The sequence below is a fragment of the Bufo gargarizans genome, chromosome 1 (genome assembly GCF_014858855.1).
Source record: "Bufo gargarizans isolate SCDJY-AF-19 chromosome 1, ASM1485885v1, whole genome shotgun sequence".
NCBI lineage: Eukaryota > Metazoa > Chordata > Amphibia > Anura > Bufonidae > Bufo > Bufo gargarizans.
This window is the reverse complement of record NC_058080.1, coordinates 248,995,933-249,020,959: the sequence shown is the minus strand read 5'-3', so window position 1 is coordinate 249,020,959 and position 25,027 is coordinate 248,995,933. Positions and strand designations below refer to the sequence as shown.

The 25,027-nt window shown below is 44.7% G+C and overlaps 1 protein-coding gene across 1 annotated transcript in view; it reads right to left on the bottom strand.

Moving 5' to 3' along the window:
- Positions 1–15,579, bottom strand: part of BANK1 (B cell scaffold protein with ankyrin repeats 1) — a 265,057-nt gene extending 249,478 nt beyond the window's left edge. Inside the window, exon 1 of the mRNA XM_044277573.1 lies at positions 15,469–15,579. Within this exon, the coding sequence (XP_044133508.1) occupies positions 15,469–15,529 (61 nt within the window). The 5' untranslated portion in view covers positions 15,530–15,579. The remainder of the gene's footprint in view (positions 1–15,468) is intronic.
- Positions 15,580–25,027: the final 9,448 nt, after the last annotated feature.

Below are 25,027 nucleotides of genomic sequence, written 5' to 3'. Positions count from 1 at the left end.
TAGTTTGGCTGCTTTTATTAGTTTTTTACATATTCTATTTTTTTCCTTATAGTTTTTCAGTGCCTCCTCACTACCCTCCTGTTTTAGTGATTCTATTCATCCACATAGTTTTTTTATTGTTCCTTAACCTTTTATTACCATAAGTTATTTACCTCTCACAATTAGATTTTAGGATGCTTTTAAAAATATCCCATTTTGTTGCTGTATTTTTATTTTTGAGGACTTTGCCCCAGTTAGTTAGGCCTATGGCCTCTCTTAGGCCTCTTTCACACTTGCATTGTCCGGATCCGGCGTGTACTCCACTTGCCGGAATTACACGCCGGATCCGGAAAAACGCAAGTGTACTGAAAGCATTTGAAGACGGATCCGTCTTCAAAATGCGTTCAGTGTTACTATGGCAGCCAGGACGCTATTAAAGTCCTGGTTGCCATAGTAGGAGCGGGGAGCAGTATACTTACAGTCCGTGCGGCTCCCGGGGCGCTCCAGAATGACGTCAGAGCGCCCCATGCGCATGGATGACGTGCCATGTGATCACGTCATCCATGCGCGTGTGGCGCCCTGACGTCACTCTGGAGCGCCCCGGGAGCCGCACGGATGGTAAGTATGCTGCTCCACCGCTCCCCGCTACACTTTACCATGGCTGCCAGGACTTTAGCGTCCCGGCAGCCATGGTAACCATTCAGAAAAAGCTAAACGTCGGATCCGGCAATGCGCCGAAACAACGTTTAGCTTAAGGCCAGATCCGGATCAATGCCTTTCAATGAGCATTAATTCCGGATCCGGCCTTGCGGCAAGTCTTCAGGATTTTTGACCGGAGCAAAAAGCGCAGCATGCTGCGGTATTTTCTCCGGCCAAAAAACGTTCCGGTCCGGAACTGAAGACATCCTGATGCATCCTGAACGGATTTCTCTCCATTCAGAATGCATTAGGATAAAACTGATCAGGATTCTTCCGGCATAGAGCCCCGACGACGGAACTCTATGCCGGAAGAAAAGAACGCAGGTGTGAAAGAGCCCTTAGTTGGTTAAATTTAGCTTTTTTGAAGTTTGGTATTTTTGGGCCTCACTGAAGAAACACTCTTTTGAATAATAATTGGAAGGTTATTACTTTATGGTCACTATTTCCCAGGTGTCCCCCAACCTGCACATCTGTTGTTCTGTCAGGTCTATTGGTTAATACTAATTCCAGTTATGGACGTCATTCTAGTCGGGTCCTGAACCAGTTGAGAAAGAAAATTGTCTTTGCTTATTGCCAAGAACCTGTTTCCTTTATGAAATATACAAGTTTCAGTTTCCCAGTCTATATCCAGGTAGTTGAAGTCCCCCATAATAACCACCTCATTATGATTTGCCGCCTCGTCTATCTTGTTTAGTATTAGACTTTCTGTGGACTCTGGTAAATAGGTCGTTTATAATTAACTCCTATTAGTAATTAATTATTGTTTTTGCCTCCATTTATTTCTACCCACAGTGACTCCACATGTTCATGTCCCTCACTTTTATCTTCTCGGACTGTGGGCTTTAGACGGGACTTTACATAAAGGCAGACCCCTCCCCATCTCCAGTTTTGGCGATCCTTTCTAAACAGACTGTAACCCTGTACATTAAACACCCAGTCATAGCTATCATCCAGCCATGTTTCAGTTATTCCCACTATGTCATAGTCCTCCTCACACATTACAAATTCCAGTTCCCCAGTTTTATTGGTCAGGCTTCTGGCATTAGTATACATACATTTAAGAGGTTAATGTATATGTTTTACCCTACACTCTTCCTTCTGAGCTGTTCTAGTCCCTCTATCCATTTCTCCCCCAATCCCATTACCTTGCCCCCAGTCTCTATCTGCACTATCTTCCCATCCTATAACGTAATTACTCTCCCCCCCCAGTCCCTAGTTTAAACACTCCTTCAACCTTCTAGCCATCTTCTCCCCCAACACAGCTGCCTCTTCCCTATTGATGTACAGCCCATCCCTACGATAGAGCCTGTAGCCAACAGAGAAGTTGGCCCTGTTTTCCAGGAACCCAAACCACTCCTTCCTACACCAGTTCTTGAGCCACTTGTTAACCTCCATAATCTCCTGCTGCCTTTCTTGTGTGGCTCATGGTACCGGTAGTATTTCGGAAAATAGTACCTTTGAGGTGCTTGCCCTAAGCTTTTGACCTACATCCTTAAAATAATTTTCAAAGATGCTCCACTAACCTCTAACTTTCTCATTGGTTCCGATATGGACCATGACTGCTGGATCTTCTCCAGCCCCTCCCAGTAATCTGTCAACCCAATCTGAAATGTGTCAAACTCGAGTGCCAGGAAGACAACACACAGTCGGACGATCCCGATCTTTATGACAGACCGCCTTATCTGTACCCCTAATAATTGAGTCTCCCATAGTGTGGAGTCTGACATAGTGTGCAGATAGAAGCATCAGGAGACCACGAAGTGACTTGCTGATAGAGTGGGGCAGTGGGTGGCAAATCCAGTACCCGCTGACGAAGGTGAGTGAAAGAAGGAGCACTTGGCATCAGATGTGTGGTATCAGGCAGGTGGCAGCATCAGAGTAGTAGCTGAGGCAGGTAGCCAAAAGAAACCGGTCTCTTTTTTTAAGGTTTGGGTGATGCGGCATGGATGATCTAATCAGATACATCAAGCATTGGTGGGTGGAAATCCTGGCTGATCCACACCTGATTTATCTTGACAAAGGTCCTTCTCTCCACATTTTGGGTGGATAGGCGAGTTTTCCTTGGGGTAATTATGGCCCCCGCTGCAGGGCAAACTCTGCTAGTTGCAGTGACAAATCCAGTTTGGCTGTCCAGTACTCTGTGGATTTTCAATGTGGGTTGGCAGGGTGCTGTACAAGTATGCCACTACCTGCTGGTTCAGCTCCTGCTCCAGGTCTACCTGCTGCTGCTAGTGAGTAGTTTCTTCACTATGTGGGTGAAGAAAGCCACTCATCAGCAACTGTAGACTCAGGCTTCTGCTGATGGAGTTGGTACTGATCCTGCCACCCCACCCCTCCCCAGCAGCATTGGCAGTGGAATGTGAGCGCAGAGGGCCACCCGGTGAGACCTGCAAGAGGATGGACAATGGCACATATAGGCACTGGCCAACTGACTACATAGGATGTCTCTGTAGTAGTTCAGTTTGTCCTCCCTCTCAGTGGGTGTAAAAAATGCCCCCATTTTGGACCGGTAGTGAGGGTCCAACAAGGTTGAGAGCCAGAAGTCATCCGTCTGCCGAATGGTGACAATTCAGCTGTCACTACGCAAGCAAGTGAGCATGCATCCGGCCATTTGCAGAAGTGACTCGGAGGGTCTCCCTGCCTCCATTTCCACTGCATACTGGCACTGTGTGTCTGGGTCCTCTGTGTCATCTTCCTCATCGCCCTGTAGATCCTCTGGCTGCTCCTTCTCCTCCTCTCCTGTCAGCTGAAAAAACCCCACAAATTTCGCTACACATTGCTTGTGCTCCAATGTCCTCATCCCCCTCCTCCTCCTCTTCCAGTTCAGCCCCCACAGGGCTCATGTGGCTGTGAGATCTTGGCACCACATCTCCAGTCCCCTGAACAACCATTGTTACCACCATCTGTTCCAGCACATGAAGCAGTGGAATGACATTGTTCATCCCGTACTTCTGGTTAATGACAAACGGCAGGTGTCATGCATGAGCTGCCACTGGCTGACATCGAAGTTACACAGGGGAGTATTCCTATCCAAACGCAAAAAACACAAATGCAATCACAGTCTGCAAACCAGCACTTTGCCCTGCCTCTATGCTGGATGTTGAATGAGGCATTGGTGTACATTTTGGCCAAAGCGTAATAAGCCACTCACCACGTCAAGGTCGCCTCCATGAGTGGTCCCTAACACTAGTTCCTACCTGTTATGAGCCACGACAGCCACACAAACTCCAGGGAGCGCAGGTACAGCATGCACGCCAAGCACACTCTGCTTTTAACCCCGTCTGGTGCCATTACAGCTTTCATCGGATCCAGGGATGCAAGTTCCTATCTGCTTGGATCATCAAGAAATCATTGATGGCCTTTCTCTGTTCGTATAGTCTGTCCGACATATGGAGGGTGGAATTCCAATGGGTGGAAACATTATATATCAGCCTATATTGGGGGATGCCGCTCTGCCGCTGCAGCTCAAGAAGGGTGTTCTTTGTAGTGTACCAGTGGCTGAAGTGCATGCAAAGTTTCCTGGCCATTTTTAGGATATCATGCAGATGGGTGGAAGACTTGAGGAACCCCTTGACAACCAGATTGAACATGTGTGCCATGCAGGGCGCAAGGCTCAGACCTCCTTGATGCAGTGTCGACACAATGTTCTTCCCGTTGTCGGTCACCATGGTTCCAATTTTCAGTTGTCGAGGAGAAAGCCAGGATTCTATTTCTTGCTGAATGACATGGAGCAGTTCCTCCCCTGTGTGAATCAGTTCACCCAGGGAAACGAGGTGCAGAACAGCGTGACACCGCCTTGTCCTGCACATGTGGTATGGTGGAGGGGCACTGTGACTTGTCCCTGCAGTGGAGGCTGAGGACACAGTGAAGGATGAGGAGGCAGAGGTGGACATTGTCGCAGGACCAACAGCGTGAAAACCTGCAGGCGGAAGCGGTGTGACCTGGCCAAGTTGCTGGTGTGGCTTTGCAGGAACCACATTCACCCAGTGCACTGTAAAGGACATGTACTGTCCATGACCGTAGTTATAGCTCCAGACATCGGCGCTGCAGTACACTTTGGCAGACACCGACAGGCTCAAGGACCTTTTGTTCTACATATTTTTGCAGGGCTGATACTGCCTTTTTCGCAAAGAAATGACTGCTTAAGACTCTGCACCTCGGCTCGGCACAAGCCATCAGTTCTCTGAAAGGTGCAGAGTCCACCACTTGGAAAGGGAGGGACTGCAGCACCAGCAACTTGGCCAGGAGCACATTCAGCTTCTGCGCCGTTGGATGAGTACACGCATACTACTGTCTCTTGGCAATTGCTTTGATGATCAATTGCTAACGGAATGACTGACAAGGAGTAGGAGGAGCAGGAGCATCTGGACCAGCAGAAGATTGGAATGACAGACAGCTCCCTTTGGCTGAGGTGGTGGAGCCTTGACTAGCTGAAATCTTGAAAAGTGCATGTCACTGGGTGATGAAGCGGTTGCTGCGGCAGGCTGGACTACCACATCAGAGCCACTGTTCTCCCAGGCCACTTTATTGTGACACTGCATATGTTGACACAGGGCCATGGTGCCTACATTAGCACCCTGGCCATGCCTTACCTTCTGCCCACATATTCTACATATGGCCATGTTAACCTTGTCCGGTGGCTTAACAAAAAATTGCCACACTGCCAAGTAGGTGATTTTCCCCCCAACAGTGCACACTGATTGACTGCTACCGCCATTGTCTCCGTGTACCCCTGCGCCACTACTTCCCGGGCAGGTAGGCTGCTGCAAAGCAGGTGGTCTACCCCTGGCATGTTTGGCTCCTGACCTCCACTTCTGCCACCCTGCTGACTCTCAGCCATGCTACCACCTTGCTGGCTCAGCCGCTGCATTACAGGCAAACTGCCACCCTCTTCTTCTGATGATGATGAAGCCCCTTCTGCACCAGGCTCCCAAGTGCGAATTGTTTCATCATCATTGAGTAGTGTCTGCACATCACTGATGTCCTCCTCAACGGTTTCTGGGTCAGGAGCCTGACCGTTCGCAACACCACCTCCCACGCCACCCTCCTCATCACCACTTGCAGAGGAAGCGGCGGATATCTCCTCCAGATCTTGGCTGGGCAGTAGCTGTTGACTGTCCTTTAGTAGCTTGTCCTCGCTATATAGTGGAGCTGAGCCCACAGCATACAATACTTCTGTGGCTGAGGAAACAGCAAAGGAGAGAGGCAGGTTGAAGACAGGTGAGGTCACAGGGCCTGATCCCGGGCAATGCCAACTAAGGATTGTGTCTGATGAACCCACCGACTGTTGGTTGGGGGTGTCTGATGTCACTTGGGATGAAGTGGATGACCAAGTTAACCAATCAAGAACCGCTGGGTTGCTGGTCAAGACACGACAGCTAGATGACATTGGGAGCTCAGGCCTCTCGCTGCGACTCCTGCTGCCATACCCCCTTACTCTGCTGCGACCTCTGCCTGCGCCAGAAACATTGAGGCCTCTGCCACTCCTCTGTGCATGGCCTGGCACTTCTCTGTCTGACAAACATTTAGCTGAACTAAATAAATTAAAACCCCTAAAAGCGACAAATATATTTTTCTTTTTGTACACAAATAGGCCACTAAATGCTTTCACCACAAATAACTACAACAGTGAAGTGCGTATATATTTTTCTTTCTGTACTGAAATAGGCCACTAAACGCTTTCACCACAGATAACTGCAACAGTGATATGCGTATATATTTTTATTTTTGTACTGAAATAGGCCACTAAATGCTTTCACCACAAATAACTGCAACAGTGAAGTGCATATATTTTTTTATTTTTGTACTAAAATAGGCCACTAAAGGCTTTTCAATAACAAGAACAAATTGCTGAAATGACAGAGCTGTATAATGGCTATTTGGATCCCCAAATAATCTTTCCCTGCACTTGTAAATCGCTTTTATAGCACTGTCCCTAGCTACTTCTGACGTCTCTCCCTGCACTAAGATGCTGTGAAATAATTCCTCCCTATCCTTTTACTGCACTTATAAATCGTTTTTTTTCACAATAAGGTTTTTCCTATTGCTGTCCCTAGTGCCTTCTCACATCTGTCCCTGCACTCAGAACGCTGAAAATGTCTGAATCCAAGATGGCCGGCATATTTATAGTGCAGTGATATTACAGGACTGGCTGGCTGCTGGTTGGCCGCATGCATAGCATTATGGGTCATCCTGCCTTCCCAGAGTTCCTTGCCCCATGTCCTCACACGTGTAGCTGCCATTTTAGAAAAAAATGTTGTTACCACGAAGCGCAAGGAAATTCGCATTGGTTGCGAATCAAATTTTTCCTGAAATTCGGATCAAATTCCACTTCGTCAGCTCATCTTTCCACTTGATTCGCTCATCTCTATTTATGACCAAACACCTTGTAAGTCTGTGCCATCATTATTCCACAGCATCAAGAAAATACACTCTTCACCGTCACATTTATGTACAGCGGTATTTGTAGGCGGATAACATCTCAATAAGCGATCAATAATTCAAAGAATGTTAATTAAACAGAAGCAATCAGACCAGAAGCACTTAGAAATCCTAGGCTAATCACAGCTTGACAGATTAAGAATCACTACATTTCAGGATTTTTCTAGAATAATCAATAGCCACTGTAATTGTTGCAATATTGTGAATGTAAACTCATGCTTCTTCCTATTTCTCTCCTGTGACCTGGAATGAATTAAAGAGATGTTATGAGTGGGATGTATTGGCCTTGAAGATTCCACGTCCTCCTATGGTGAAGTCTGAGCAAACCCTCCATTATTATTGGGAACAAAATGGCAGCATATTTATGGGGAGAATATAAAGAATCCTGTTCAGATCTATCCTCTATGAATAGATTAGAACGCACACTGTTATTGGAATAGTACAATTTATTATTATTTTTTACCCTGTACTACATTTGTACGGTATCATAACCATCAAGAAAATGTACCTGTATTCAAGGTAGGAGATGATAGGAGGAAAGAGAGAGGAAGATGATTGAACATGTGCAAGGTATCTCCTCCATTCATGCACAGTATGTTTCTTAGTCATTATTAGCACACTTTCTCAATGTTTTCATCTATACCTCTTTTAAGTTGTTTTGGCTGTGTTCAGTAATTTCTAATCTACATAATTAAATATGAGAAGCTTATAATCACGAAAGAGAGGGGTGGAAAGCTTATAATTTACACCAGTGTGAAGGAACAAAGACAATGGAGTAATGGAAAGCAGAAAGAAATGTCATAGAAATATGCTGTATCGAATCTATAACAGCTATTTTATGATTTACGACATTGGGTCTCCCCGAATTTAGAAAATTAAAAATGGGGGTCGCTTAATAGAAGAATCTATTTTTAATAGAATCCTACAAATAACTCTCTTTCAAAAATCAGTTTTCTAATATAACATTTACAAAGCTACCTTGTAGATTAATATCATGTCTTTAAAGTGTTGTTTCCATTTAACATTTTTATGTAGGTCTCTCATTCTGAAAGAATATTTCCTTAATATTTCCTTATAATGTTAATTGCAAAATTACTATCCCTCCCTACATCATCAACTGAGCGCGGCCACAGAAAAGCTTTGTAACGAACCATAAAAAGGGTCCAGCACCAGGATGTCAAGGTAATCAGTGTGTGCCTTTTCCACAGCAGCCGTGTTGGATTTTGTGGTGATTCCTGTGTGGTGGAAATCATTAAAGGGGTTGTCTCATTTCAGCAAATGGCATTTATCATGTAGAGGAAATTAATAGAAGGCACTTACTAGTGTATTGTCCATATTGCCTCAGCTGTGTCATGTGACTGACACTCTAAGGCTGGGTTCACATCACTTTTTTCCATCTGTTTAATATATACAAAAAATGTATACTTTAAACATATGCCTCAGATGAAAAAAAAAAAATTATATAGACTGTGCAGGATACAAGAACGTGGTGGGCTGTGTGAACATTTACATCAAATGGAGGCATTAAACGTGATGTGAACCCACCCTAACTCTTCAGCTGTGTGGACAGGAAGTCAGTTTCTCTATTCATTGCTATGAGAATATAGGAGTATGAATAGAGAAACTGACCTTCTTGTCCACACATATGCTGGGTCAGTTGGAGAGTCAGTGTGTTGGTCACACTATAAGGCCTCATGCACACATGTATTTTGCAGTCACCAAAAAACGGATCCGCAAAAAATACGGATGACATTCGTGTGCATTCTGTATTTTGTTGAACGGAATGGATGGCCCCTAATAAAACAGTCCTATCCTTGACCGTGATGTGGACAACAATAGGACGTGTTCTATTTATTTGCGGAACGGAAATACGGACATATGGAAATGGAATGCAAACAGAGTACCTTCCGTTTTCTGAGGACCCATTAAAAGGAATGGTTCCGTATATGATCCTCAAAAAAAAAAGGAACGGACATGGAATGAAAATACGTTCGTGTGCATGAGACCTAAAGTTGAGGACCAGAAGGGAGGGGATAACTCATAAGTACAGTCACCAGTAAAAAGACTACCTTCACTACAAAAGGGTGACCAGACGATCTCTTTCCCTGGTCATATCTTCTTTTTGGGACCTAAAAAAATGTCCGGCAGGGATTTTTTAAATGGCCTGGAATGTCTGGTATTCTCAAGGAGTGGAGTACTTAAATTGCATTCTAATGGAGGTGTTTTTTTTTTTTTTTTTTATGCATCTTTGTACATGAGACCAGTGAATGGTGAGTGTAGCTCTGCTAGGGCTGTTATTACTCACCTCTCCCTGGTCTTCTGCCTCGAGTGCTGCGCTGTGCTGTACTGGCAGCATTCAGAGTAAGGAAGTAGTGTGCACAGGCGCACACTAACAGGTTAGTACAGAGCTGCAAGAGGAGTGCTCTGGATTTACAGAATGCCGGCCGCCTTCTGAAGCAGGAGAGGTAAGTTTAATTTATTCATTTTTGTCTGATCAGAGGCCTGATTGCTGGAGGGGAGGAGTATTATAGGGGGCCATTATTTTGGGATCTTATGTTTCATTGATGGAGGGGGAAGTGTTATAGGGGCCATTACTTTGGGGTCTGATCTGAGGTCTGATTGATGTAGGGGGGAGTGTTATAGATGGCAATTACTTTTGGGTCTGACCTAGAGTCTGATTGATTAAGAGGAGGGGTGTTATAGGGAGCCATTACTTTGAGACCTGATCTGAGGTCTGATTGATGGAGGGGAGGTAGTTTTATAGGGTCAAGTCAGAGGTGTATCCTAATCTCCTGGGCCCTAATGTAAAATATGTAATAGTCCAATTTACAGTGTGCCATTTATTAATGTCTAAAGTCTTTTTATATAGCAGAGGGGATATTACACTGTGACCAAATATGTCTGCACATGATTGTCTGGACCAAATGGAGAAGAAAAGGAAAGTGAACAACTGAAATCCATAGAGATGTCACTTGTAAGTCACTTTGTTAGAAAGTAGAGTCACTCTAAATTGATTCTAGTGGGGGGTGGGGAGTTTTCTGGGGGCAAAAGCAGGGGGTGTTATGTCCTCATGTTTGAAAACCAATATATGTTCACCCTACACTACAATATACATCATGTACCTTTCTAATGGGCCAGAGATTTTAAACTTTTGTGGGAGTGCTTCTTTAACCCCTTTAAGCCAGAGGTGGTCTTTCCCTTCTGAACCCTGCAGAGTACTCAAACAGCAGTTTATGTCCCCATTAATAGCATTTATGTACCTAGTAGAACCTGCCTAACAATGTAAAGAGCATGGCATGCCTCAGTTGGCACCATATATGGAGTCAAAATGCTCACTACATCCCTTAATAAATACCTTGCAGGGTGTAGATTTCAAAATGGGGTCACTTCTCAGGGGTTCCTCTTATTATTTTACCTCAGTGCCTCTACAGTTGTCTGCACAAGTGGTGTACATCACCATATTGGCCCTAAAAATGTACATGGTGTTCTTTTCCTCCTGACCCCTACCATACATACAGACAAAAGAATAAGGCCAAATTTAGGGTGATAATAAGAGGGCTGAGTTTTGCAACTGACACTTGTTGGGCACAACATATTGGGTACAAAACCTAATTAAGTAGTGAGAAAGTATACGTCCACGTAGTAGATGATAGAGCAAATATAGTGGAGGACATAAAATAAAACTAAAGAAATTATTAATGATGATATGATTAAAAATACATAACACGGGTGTGTGTCCTAAAACAGTACAAAATGATGGAATTACTGGGGGTCAGATAGCTAATATGTAAGGTCCACTGAGACTGCCTGGGTATAGCGCTAATCTAGCACTCAATACCAATAAAGCATTTGCCAGTTTTGTGGATACACTTAGATATGCAGACACAATATCCAGAGATACAACCCATACCCGAGGTAAAGACCCTACTAATAAATATGTTGCATTGGACAATGCATGGCAGATGATGTATATTATGCCACTATGTCCCAAAGTTACAATAGGGTCAAACATGTGGACCAGGGCAGAGTATACAGCGCAGAATACAGAGACTGCAACAAAGTTGCTACTGGATACTTGATTGTCACACAGAGGATGGCCGTGCTCTCTGCCATCCGCTGTGTACAATTGCAATGGTGACTAGCTTAGGCCGGTAAGGTGGACATCTGATATGGCTCACAGCCAACTATCAGCGCAACCCGGCCAGAGTGTAAATCAAATAAGGCTCGACGCATTTCTGTGCACTGAATAGTGCACTTCTTCAGGAGCTGATAAGGTGTATAGCACCAAACAAATAAATAAAGCCTGCCTAAGCCGCACTCTCTAGTTTGAGAGTCGGCGTGCTAATGTGGCTCAGGTATAACCATGGCACTATGATGGCCTTCATAGTGTCATGGCTAGATTAGCGCTATACCCACTATATTTGCTCTATCACAACATATTGGGTACAGAAATGGTTTTACATTTCTAAAATTAGTTTTCAATAGATTGAGCAATGCAGTTTCTAAAATGGGGTCATTTATGGGTGGTTTCAGAGCTAAATTGGTCCTTAAAGTCAGTTTTGGGAATTTTCAGGACATTTTTAAAAATTGCTTCTCGAATTTTAAGCCTTCTAGTGTCCTAAAATGACATTTACTATGCAAAATGATGCCAATATAAAGTAGACACATGATGAATGTTAATAACTATTTAATGAGGTATCACTATTTATCTTAAAAACAGGGACATTTACATTTATAAAATAAACGATTTTCCAAAATATTCTGAAAATTTGGGATTTTTTTTTCAAAATAAAGGTGAAACATATTGATTCAAATTTGCCACTAACATAAGGTACAACGTGTCATGAGAAAATAATCTCAACATGGCTTGGAAAGCAAAAGCATTTAAAAGTTATTAGCACATAAAGTGACATGTTAGATTAGCTAAATTTGGCTTGGTCCTTAAAGGGGTTGTCCAAGTTATATTTATTGATGACCTATCCTCAGGATAGGTCATCAATATCAGATCGTGTGCAGTGTCAGCGCTGCCTCCTCTTCACTGTTTACCTTCTAGCCGTTGCGCGCCTTCTCTTCAAACAGCTGATCGGAGGGGGTACCGGGTGTCGGACCCCTGCCGATCTGATGTTCATGACCTATCCTGAGGATAGGTCATCAATAAATATAGCTTGGACAATCCCTTTAAGGTGAAAAATGCATTCCCAGTTTTCTATTCTGTAAAAAACTAATAATGAGAGTTGGATCTATCATATGACAGACACCAAATGCACCTGACACGACCCCGCTGACAGGTTCTGTTATGACAGCCCTGATTTTGCTGGGAGAAATTGTCATGAATGTTGTGCTGTTTTTTCTAGCAAATTTAATGGAAACTGCAGCTAGACATGAGTTTTGCCTTATCCACATAATTAAACAGGAGATGCAAATATCCCAGTGTTTTCATGCAGTGAATGAGCAGTGTTTACATTGGTTTGCCAGATTTGAACTTTATAATTGCACTTAATTATTACCATTGGTCTTACAAACCTGTACATTTTGCATAAGTGTGGGGAACTGTACATAGGTTGAGATGCTATTCTGAGCATACGATTCAAAGCAAAGCTTCAACCATTAATGTTTCTAACTTCTGAGCCAATTCACAACACATTTTGATGAAAATACCCCGTGCCTCAAGCTACAATTTTACAGTCTTCCACTGAGCCATTACTTAGAGTTTATCATCAAACAGCAATTTGACCTCATTTAGAGTTCTTTAACTTTTTTCTTTTTTTCTTGTACGAACAACTTTGCAGATACATTGTGTGCATCTCTGTAATCATCAGATGAACCATATGATTAAGGCATAAATTGGAATTAAATGATATTTGTACACTGAGACAAACACAGAGGTAGTAACATTGCAACAGGATGCATATGACCAGAAACAACTGGGGCCAACGCATAAATCCAAGTCACATAGATATGGACACGTATGCATACACATAAACTCCTTCAAGTCAGAAAGCTAAAAGGTGTTTTCCAGTAATATAGATTTTTCAGCAACTGCCTGCAGCCTGCACCTGAAGTAGAAGATTCATACTTACCATCTCCTTGCTGCTCTAGTCCTCCTCGCTGCCTCTGATTTCTCCATCTTCCAGTCCCCGTATGGCCACATCACCACTGAAGAACGTCATTGCACTACTGGATGTAAACAGTGCACGGACTGGAAGATGGAGAAAGTAGAGACAGCGAGAAGAACAGGAGCAGCATGAAGCAAGTCTTCTATTTCAAGGGGTAGGCAGTTGCGCAAGCTTAGCTCGGGTTTTGGGAAAAGCACTTGAAGGGGTTCTCTATGAATTAAGAAAATAAAATTACTAAAAATACTTAAATATTACTTTATTATAAATATATTCCCAAATGCTTTTCATTAGTTATAATGGTTAGTTTTGTCTGAGGAGCAACCATCAGGGGGAAGAAAAATGGCCGCCGTCCTATTAGTGCACACAAAACCTGTTCTAATCCCACAGCAGGACAAGTTACTTCACTGAGCTAAAGAGCTGCCTCAGCCTCCTCTCTGCTCTATTTGTCAGGGATTATGATCCTGAATATAGATAAGACCATTAGCTGAATCTCTGTAGGAATGTTCATGAGACAAACATGAGACAGAGATGAGGATGAAATGAACATAGGGATGCGGCTAATAAGCAGAAGCACTTGTATGTAGTCTCCATTACCACAGCCTCACATTGTAACAGTCTGTCCTGTCCCTTATTTACCACAGATTTAGCTAAAGTTCTTATCAGCTGAATTAAAATAATCTCTGACAATTAGAGTGGAGAGGAGGATAAGGCAGCTCTTTAGCTCAATGTGTACTAATAGGATGGCAGCCATTTTATTTCTCCCAATGATTTCTCCCCACACAAAAGAAACTAATTAAATGCATTTGGGAATATATTTATAATAAAGTAATATTTAAGTATTATCATTTTCTGAATTCCCAGAGAACATCTTTAACTGTTCTGCCTGAGCCCATTCTCTCCAAAATGAAGCAATCCATCGTTGGCTAGATCTGCCTCCATACAGCATTAAAATGTATGGGCTTTGGAGAAGCAAATTTGTTATCACCAAAGTCTCGTGGGACTTTGGTAAATAACTTTGGAATTTTTCAACTTTATAACCTTTTTAAAACTTCATTCTGAATTCGGCTCCAGTACAGAGGTACCAATTGGTACCAAAGCGTACTTCGGATACCTGTTTTAAAATAGTTTTCAAGTTTAATAATCAAATGCCGACGTTATTCACCGAGGTCCCGCAAGACTTCCGGATAACGAATTTCCCTCTCTGAAGCGCATACATTTCAATGCTGTATGGTGACGCATTTCCGTACAGCATTAAACGTTTGGAGTCAAGCGACTTTGGATCTTGGATCCGAAGCTCGCTCAACTCGTCCCTAGAAATAACTGAACAAATACCTGAAGTGTGAACTAGGCCTAATCTTGCAATTTTCACACTGGCAACTATGTGTAATAATGGGTCATGATTTCCTGTTTTTTACAGGTAACTTTTCAGTAGCTATTATCACCATCACCACAGTCAGAATTACAAGGACAAGTAAACCCTGTGTGTATAGATAACACACTATCCACCATTCACTGTAGTTGACATCTCAGCTTATCAGCTCCCCAGGTAACAGAGCATGGCTAGAAAACTCTCCTATGTAAGTCAATGGAGTCCCTGGCCCATGTAGCTAGTAACATAGTAACATAGTAACATAGTACATAAGGCCGGAAAAAAAAAATGTGTCCATCCAGTTTGGCCTGTTATCCTGCAAGTTGATCCAGAGGAAGGCAAAAAAAAAAAAACCTGTGAGGTAGAAGACAATTTTCTCCACTTTAGGGGAATAAAAAATTCCTTCCCGACTCCAATCAGGCAATCAGAATAACTCCCTGGATCAACGACCCCTTTTAGCTGCTCTAAAAGACAGGAAGTCTTAACATATTTTAGGCTTAGTGACCAGTGTGAAAATTGCAGGATTTCATACATTTTTTTTTAAAAGATAGTGACTTGGAAAATAATAAAAAAATCTAAAACAAATATGTTTAACATAAATATGATTTAAACAATAGGCCATTCTCTGATAACACATGTCCTTTGAGCCCTACTAGCATGTTGTCTATGGACAGTAAGTCTCAAGCTTCCTGTAGGTGAAAATAACTTCCTTGCCACCATTAAGAGTCAATGTTTTTGTGGATTATTTCGCATTTTGTGAGACAAAATTGCTCTGCCCAAAGCTCAGCATTTTGCATAATGTATAAAATCATTTAGAGAAGATCAATGTAACTAAATCAGAAAGGTCTTGGATAAAATACTTACTTATCCTGTGCTCGTGAAGGTTATAGTCACAAGATGAAAGCTTGTTTTTTAATGACTTCATCAACACCTTATCAAGTTCTTCCAACGTATACACATTAAAGGCCTAAAAGAAGGTACAGTATAAAAATTAGAACAAGTAGCAATTATCAAGCAGCAAGTCATAACAGGGGACATCTTAAGCTAAAGGTAGTAAAATCAATATTGGGCTTTAGGCTCTGATGAAGCTTATACACAAAGATGGGAAATTATATACTGTATGTGATTTCTCATATACTGGGTCTCATAAATCAAAAGAATGTAGCGCTGCCTAAAGTCAGCAATGCTCGCCACACGCTAGACGTCTTTTTACTATGTATAGTATTGCCTTAAGCAGACAGCATTTATCACATAGACAAAGTTAATACATGACACTTACTAAAGTATTGTGATTGCCTATATTGCCTCCTTTGCTGGCTGGAGTCATTTTTCCATTGCATTATGCACTGTTCATTTCCATGGTTACGACCACCCTGCAATCAGTGGTGGTCATGCTTGCACACTACGGGAAAAAGCACTGGCCTCTCTGGGGGCCGGGATGGTGGGAGCGCACAAAGGCTGGTGCTTTTTCCTATAGTGTGCAAGCACAGCCACCACTGATGGATTGAGACTGAATATTGCTGTGATTTTACAGCAATTTATGGGCAACTCCATGTTCCCCTGAAGTTCTAGACTAAATGTTTCAGTTACAATACATACTTACAGTCTTAACATTTCTATACACAGACCAAAACAAAATTCTGCATAATCAGTTAAAAAAAATAAAAAAAATCAGTTTAAGAGTATTTTAAGTGAGCACCAAACAATTAGATTTCTCAACCTTAGGCCTCATGCACACAGCCGTTGTGCGGCCTTTCCTTGCATTGGGGACTGCAATTTGCGGTCCCTAATGCACGGGCAACATCCATGCGGCGGCCGGGGCGGATCCAGAACCATTCAACTTCAATGGGTCCGTGATCCAACCGCACTGCAAAAAATAGAATGTTCTACGTAATGCTTCCGCACTCCATAGTGCTTCCATGGGGTTCCATGCCTCTGTTCCGCAACGCAGCTTCAGATTGTGGACCCAATCAAGTAAATTGATCTGCATGCATGATGCAAGGAGCACAAGGGTGATGCCCCTCGTATTGCGGATCCGCTGTTTGCGGGCCGCAATAAGGACACGGCCGGGCAACGATCGTGTGCATGAGGCCTTAGGGTGTTACAATTTGATCCTTCTGTAATAATGCAATATTTAAAGGCTATAGTTACATCTAGAGATAAGCAAATTGAATCAGACGAAGTGGAATTCGATGCAAATTTACTCAAGCTTCGTGGTAACGAATCGCAATTTTTCCTAAAATGGTGACTACACGTGTGAGGACTGAGGACATGGGGCAAGGAACTCTGGGAAGGTGGGATCACCCAGATTGACATGACTGCATGCAGCCAATCAGCAGCCAGCCAGCCCTGTGATGTCACAGCCCTATAAATACGGCGGCCATTTTAGAATCAGACATTTTCCAGCGTTCTGAGTGCAGGGACAGACATGAGGAGGTGCTAGGGACAGCAATAGGAAGAACCTCATTGCGAAAAAAAATCTGAATAACGATTTATAAGTGCAGAGAAAGGATCTGGAGGAATCATTTCACAGCATCTTAGTGCAGGGAGAGACATCAAAAAGCGCTAGGGACAGTTCTTGAAAATAAATTTACAAGTGCAGGGAAAGATTATTTGGGGATCCAAATAGCCATTATACAACTCTGTCATTCAAGCAATTTGTTTTTGGGGTGCAAGTGCTATGTTGAAAAGTCTTTAGTGGCTTATATCTGTGGAAAAAGAAAAATGTATACGCAGTTTTGCAGTTAAATGTGGTAAAAGCGTTTAGTGGCATATTTCAGTACAAAAAGAAAAATATATATGAGTTCACTTCTGCAGCTATATGTGGTGAAAACATTTAGTGGTGTATTTCATTACAAAAATAAACATATATTCTCAGTTCACTTCTGCAGTTATATGTGGTGAAAGCATTTAGTAGCGTATTTCAGTAGAAAAAGAAAAATATATACAAACGTTACTGTTGCAGTTATTTGTGGTAAATGCGTTTAGTGGCTTATTTCAGTTTAGAAAGAAAAATATATACGCACTTCACTGTTGCAGTTATTTGTGGCGAAAGCGTGTGGTGGGCTATTTCAGGACAGAAAAAAATATATACGCACTTCGCTGTTGCAGTTATTTGTTGCGAAAGCATCTAGTGGGCCATTTCAGTACAGAAAGAAAAATATATATGCATTTCACTGTTGCAGTTATTTATGGTGAAAGCGTTTAGTGGCCTATTTCAGTTCAGAAAGAAAAATATATACACACTTCACTGTTGCAGTTATTTGTGGTGAAAGCGTGTAGTGGGCTATTTCATTACAGAAAGAAAAATAAATACGCACGTCACTGTTGCAGTTATTTGTGGTAAAAGTGTTTAGTAGCCTATTTCAGTTCGGAAAGAAAAAATAGATACGTACTTCACTGTTGCAGTTATTTGTGTTAAAACGTGTAGTGGCCTATTTCAGTAAGAAAGAAAAATATATATGCACGTACTTCACTGTTGCAGTTATTTGTGGTAAAAGTGTTTAGTGGCCTTGTTCTGCCTCTCCAATCTAAGCATTGAAAGTGTGATCTCTGTAACTTACAGTTGTGGTGAGATATCGGTAACTATCAATCTTATTTGAATTGGCTGACAGTGACTCTATCCAAATGACACCTTGTAGATCTTGGAGAAGTTTATTCCAAACTGTGCAGATCATACACCGATGAACAAATGGATAGGTTAAAAAATCATGGTGTGAGCAGCTAACAGAATACATGTGGCTTAGATGAAGAGTGAAGCCAGAATGCAAAAGAGGGAGGGGAGCAGAATATACAGAGAGGACAGCATGAAGGGAAGAGAGAAGGGATACACAGGATAAAAAGGCAAACCATGCATGTGACACTCCCCGTCGAAATCTATGATTTCTAATAATAATAAACTTTAGTTCAAGTCCATGTATAATAGATGTTTCTCTTCTGGAACATCTGCAAAACGAAAAAGAAGAACAAAAAATGCATTAATGAGGAAAACATCACTACCATACTTGTAGATGTACTCTTTAAAGTGTAGACAGCGGTAGGAGCAAGATAGATTCGTGAGTTCATCTTCAGAGGGGAAGGCAGCAACAGCACCAGTCCTTCTTATCTGTCTTTGCATCAGATCTGCATGAGGAGTTCATCTTCCTGTTTAGGCAGAAGCTGTACCAGCTCCTTTATGGGGCTGAAGTAGTGTCTTGCAGAACCTTCTCTCATTATCTTAACTTCTGCTTTCCGCACCTTCCCGTCATTACTTGAAATAGTCTTTATAATAAGACCCATAGGCCTTTCTTTTAGGAGAGCTATGTCCCTGGCTTGCAGGTCGGGTTTGCTGACTTGCCATTTTCTACGACTTTGAAGGTTGCAAAGGTAATCCATCTTCCAACAACTCCAAAACCCATTAGCAAGATGTTGAACCCATTTCCATTGGTGGTTGTAAACATTTGGACAATCAAAGTCCTGAGGAGGAATAGTGGCTATTCCAATCTTTTGTGTTAGAAGGGTGGCTGGAGTTAGCAATACTGGAGACTCTGGGTCTGAGGAAACAGGAACAAGTGGTCTTGCATTGATTATGGCGGACACCTCTGCAAGGAAGGTGACCAAGACTTCATGTGTGAGCTGGGAAGACTTTTGATCCAGCAGCATGTCCAGGATTTTTCTCAATATCCCAATCATGCATTCCCAAGAGCCTCCCATATGTGAAGAATGTGGCGGGTTGAATTCCCATTTACACTTGTTGCCATTTTTTAAGGACACAAGAGTGTAAGATCGTGGTATCTTAAACTGTTCCGATGCCTGGAGGGACTGCTTCCAGGATTCCCAACTCTGTTGTTTCTCTTGAGGTAAAGGGGTACCACAGTAAGTGTTCTCTGAAGTAAGTTGTCTGAGTAATACCTTGCCCTGAATAGTAAAGGGTGCTATAAATCCCAAGGGATCATAGATACTGTTTACTGCAGACAGTACTCCTCATTTTGTGAAGGGCTTGTCACAGACTGATGTTTGAAATGTGAACATGTCTTGTTTAACATCCCACAACAATCCAAGGCTGCGTTGTGTGAGGGAAAGGTCAGACCCTAGTTGTAAATCCTTGGCACACAGCATGATCATCAGAAAGAAATGCTCTCATTACTAGAGTTGAGCGAACACCTGGATGTTCGGGTTTGAGAAGTTCGGCCGAACTTCCCGAAAATGTTCGGGTTCGGGATCCGAACCCGATCCGAACTTCGTCCCGAACCCGAACCCCATTGAAGTCAATGGGGACCCGAACTTTTCAGCACTAAAACGGCTGTAAAACAGCCCAGGAAAGGGCTAGAGGGCTGCAAAAGGCAGCAACATGTAGGTAAATCCCCTGCAAACAAATGTGGATAGGGAAATTAATTAAAATAAAAATTAAATAAATAAAAATTAACCAAAATCAATTGGAGAGAGGTCCCATAGCAGAGAATCTGGCTTCCCGTCACCCACCACTGGAACAGTCCATTCTCAGATATTTAGGCCCAGCACCCAGGCAGAGGAGAGAGGTCCCGTAACAGAGGATCTGGCTTCATGTCAGCAGAGAATCAGTCTTCATATCATAGCAGAGAATCAGGCTTCACGTCACCCACCACTGCAACAGTCCATTTTCATAAATTTAGGCCCAGCACCCAGGCAGAGGAGAGAGGTCCCGTAACAGAGGATCTGGCTTCATGTCAGCAGAGAATCAGTCTGCATGTCATAGCAGAGAATCAGGCTTCACGTCAGCCACCACTGCAACAGTCCATTGTCATAAATTTAGGCCCAGCACCCAGGCAGAGGAGAGAGGTCCCGTAACAGACAATCTGTCTTCATGTCAGCAGAGAATCAGTCTTCATGTCATAGCAGAGAATCAGTCTTCATGTCATAGCAGAGAATAAGGCTTCACGTCACCCACCACTGTAAGAGACCAATTTTCATAAATTTAGGCCCAGCACCCAGGCAGAGGAGAGAGGTCCCGTAACAGACAATCTGGCTTCATGTCAGCAGAGAATCAGTCTTCATGTCATAGCAGAGAATCAGGCTTCACGTCACCCACCACTGTAAGAGTCCATTTTCATAAATTTAGGCCCAGCACCCAGGCAGAGGAGAGAGGTCCCGTAACAGAAAATCTGGCTTCATGTCAGCAGAGAATCAGTCTTCATGTCATAGCAGAGAATCAGGCTTCACGTCACCCACCACTGCAACAGTCCATTTTCATAAATTTAGGCCCAGCTCCCAGGCAGAGGAGAGAGGTCCCGTAACAGAGGATCTGGCTTCATGTCAGCAGAGAATCAGTCTTCATATCATAGCAGAGAATCAGGCTTCACGTCACCCACCACTGCAACAGTCCATTGTCTTAAATTTAGGCCCAGCACCCAGGCAGAGAAGAGAGGTCCCGTAACAGACAATCTGGCTTCATGTCAGCAGAGAATCAGTCTTCATGTCATAGCAGAGAATCAGGCTTCACGTCACCCACCACTGCAACAGTCCATTTTCATAAATTTAGGCCAAGCACCCAGGCAGAGGAGAGAGGTCCCGTAACAGACAATCTGGCTTCATGTCAGCAGAGAATTAGTCTGCATGTCATAGCAGAGAATCAGGCTTCACGTCAGCCACCAATGCAACAGTCCATTGTCAGATATTTAGGCCCAGCACCCAGGCAGAGGAGAGAGGTCCCGTAACAGAGGATCTGGCTTCATGTCAGCAGAGAATCAGTCTTCATATCATAGCAGAGAATCAGGCTTCACGTCACCCACCACTGCAACAGTCCATTTTCATAAATTTAGGCCCAGCACCCAGGCAGAGGAGAGAGGTCCCGTAACAGAGGATCTGGCTTCATGTCAGCAGAGAATCAGTCTGCATGTCATAGCAGAGAATCAGGCTTCACGTCAGCCACCACTGCAACAGTCCATTGTCATAAATTTAGGCCCAGCACCCAGGCAGAGGAGAGAGGTCCCGTAACAAACAATCTGGCTTCATGTCAGCAGAGAATCAGTCTTCATGTCATAGCAGAGAATCAGTCTTCATGTCATAGCAGAGAATCAGGCTTCACGTCACCCACCACTGTAAGAGTCCATTTTCATAAATTTAGGCCCAGCACCCAGGCAGAGGAGAGAGGTCCCGTAACAGACAATCTGGCTTCATGTCAGCAGAGAATCAGTCTTCATGTCATAGCAGAGAATCAGGCTTCATGTCACCCACCACTGCAACAGTCCATTTTCATAAATTTAGGCCCAGCACCCAGGCAGAGGAGAGAGGTCCCGTAACAGACAATCTGGCTTCATGTCAGCAGAGAATCAGTCTTCATGTCATAGCAGAGAATCAGGCTTCACGTCACCCACCACTGTAAGAGTCCATTTTCATAAATTTAGGCCCAGCACCCAGGCATATATGGTTAAGGGGAGGTAGTTAATGTCTAATCTGGACAAGGGACGGACAGGTCCTGTGGGATCCATGCCTGATTCATTTTTATGAACGTCAGCTTGTCCACATTGGCTGTAGACAGGCGGCTGCGTTTGTCTGTAATGACGCCCCCTGCCGTGCTGAATACACGTTCAGACAAAACGCTGGCCGCCGGGCAGGCCAGCACCTCCAAGGCATAAAAGGCTAGCTCTGGCCACGTGGACAATTTAGAGACCCAGAAGTTGAATGGGGCCGAACCATCAGTCAGTACGTGGAGGGGTGTGCACATGTACTGTTCCACCATGTTAGTGAAATGTTGCCTCCTGCTAACACGTTGCGTATTAGGTGGTGGTGCAGTTAGCTGTGGCGTGTTGACAAAAGTTTTCCACATCTCTGCCATGCTAACCCTGCCCTCAGAGGAGCTGGCCGTGACACAGCTGCCTTGGCGACCTCTTGCTCCTCCTCTGCCTTGGCCTTGGGCTTCCACTTGTTCCCCTATGACATTTGGGAATGCTCTCAGTAGCGCGTCTACCAACGTGCGCTTGTACTCGCGCATCTTCCTAACACGCTCCAGTGCAGGAAGTAAGGTGGGCACATTGTCTTTGTAGCGTGGATCCAGCAGGGTGGCAACCCAGTAGTCCGCACAGGTTAAAATGTGGGCAACTCTGCTGTCGTTGCGCAGGCACTGCAGCATGTAGTCGCTCATGTGTGCCAGGCTGCCCAGGGGTAAGGACAAGCTGTCCTCTGTGGGAGGCGTACCGTCATCGTCCTGCCTTTCCCCCCAGCCACGCACCAGTGATGGACCCGAGCTGCGTTGGGTGCCACCCCGCTGTGACCATGCTTCATCCTCATCCTCCTCCACCTCCTCCTCATCCTCGTCCTCCTCGTCCTCCAGTAGTGGGCCCTGGCTGGCCACATTTGTACCTGGCCTCTGCTGTTGCCAAAAACCTCCCTCTGAGTCACTTCGAAGAGACTGGCCTGAAAGTGCTAAAAATGACCCCTCTTCCTCCTCCTCCTCCTCCTCCTCCTGGGCCACCTCCTCTTCCATCATCGCCCTAAGTGTTTTCTCAAGGAGACATAGAAGTGGTATTGTAACGCTGATAACGGCTTCATCGCCACTGGCCATGTTGGTGGAGTACTCGAAACAGCGCAACAGGGCACACAGGTCTCACATGGAGGCCCAGTCATTGGTGGTGAAGTGGTGCTGTTCTGTAGTGCGACTGACCCGTGCGTGCTGCAGCTGAAACTCCACTATGGCCTGCTGCTCGCACAGTCTGTCCAGCATGTGCAAGGTGGAGTTCCACCTGGTGGGCACATCGCATATGAGGCGGTGAGCGGGAAGGCCGAAGTTACGCTGTAGCGCAGACAGGCGAGCAGCAGCAGGATGTGAACGCCGGAAGCGCGAACAGACGGCCCGCACTTTATGCAGCAGCTCTGACATGTCGGGGTAGTTGTGAATGAACTTCTGCACCACCAAATTCAGCACATGCGCCAAGCAAGGGATGTGCGTCAAATTGGCTAGTCCCAGAGCTGCAACGAGATTTCGCCCATTATCACACACCACCAGGCCGGGCTTGAGGCTCACCGGCAGCAACCACTCGTCGGTCTGTTGTTCTATACCCCGCCACAACTCCTGTGCGGTGTGGGGCCTGTCCCCCAAACATATGAGTTTCAGAATGGCCTGCTGACGTTTACCCCGGGCTGTGCTGAAGTTGGTGGTGAAGGTGTGTGGCTGACTGGATGAGCAGGTGGAAGAAGAGGAGGAGGAAGCCGAGAAGGAGGAGGTGGCAACAGGAGGCAAAGAATGTTGCCCTGCGATCCTTGGCGGCGGAAGGACGTGCGCCAAACAGCTCTCCGCCTGGGGCCCAGCTGCCACTACATTTACCCAGTGTGCAGTTAGGGAGATATAGCGTCCCTGGCCGTGCTTACTGGTCCACGTATCTGTGGTTAGGTGGACCTTGCTACAGATGGCGTTGCGCAGTGCACACTTGATTTTATCGGATACTTGGTTGTGCAGGGAAGGCACGTCTCTCTTGGAGAAGTAGTGGCGGCTGGGAACAACATACTGTGGGACAGCAAGCGACATGAGCTGTTTGAAGCTGTCTGTGTCCACCAGCCTAAATGACAGCATTTCATAGGCCAGTAGTTTAGAAATGCTGGCATTCAGGGCCAGGGATCGAGGGTGGCTAGGTGGGAATTTACGCTTTCTCTCAAATGTTTGTGAGATGGAGAGCTGAACGCTGCCGTGTGACATGGTTGAGACGCTTGGTGACAGAGGTGGTGGTGGTGTTGGTGGTACATCCCCTGTTTGCTGGGCGGCAGGTGCCAACGTTCCTCCAGAGGCGGAGGAAGAGGCCGAGGCGGCAGCAGCAGAAGAGGCCGAGGCGGCAGCAGCAGAAGAGGTAGCAGGGGGAGCCTGAGTGACTTCCTTGGTTTTAAGGTGTTTACTCCACTGCAGTTCATGCTTTGCATGCAGGTGCCTGGTCATGCAGGTTGTGCTCAGGTTCAGAACGTTAATGCCTCGCTTCAGGCTCTGATGGCACAGCGTGCAAACCACTCGGGTCTTGTCGTCAGCACATTGTTTGAAGAAGTGCCATGCCAGGGAACTCCTTGAAGCTGCCTTTGGGGTGCTCGGTCCCAGATGGCGGCGGTCAGTAGCAGGCGGAGTCTCTTGGCGGCGGGTGTTCTGCTTTTGCCCACTGCTCCCTCTTTTGCTACGCTGTTGGCTCGGTCTCACCACTGCCTCTTCCTCCGAACTGTGAAAGTCAGTGGCACGACCTTCATTCCATGTGGGGTCTAGGACCTCATCGTCCCCTGCATCGTCTTCCACCCAGTCTTGATCCCTGACCTCCTGTTCAGTCTGCACACTGCAGAAAGACGCAGCAGTTGGCACCTGTGTTTCGTCATCATCAGAGACATGCTGAGGTGGTATTCCCATGTTCTCATCATCAGGAAACATAAGTGGTTGTGCGTCAGTGCAGTCTATGTCTTCCACCGCTGGGGAAGGGCTAGGTGGATGCCCTTGGGAAAC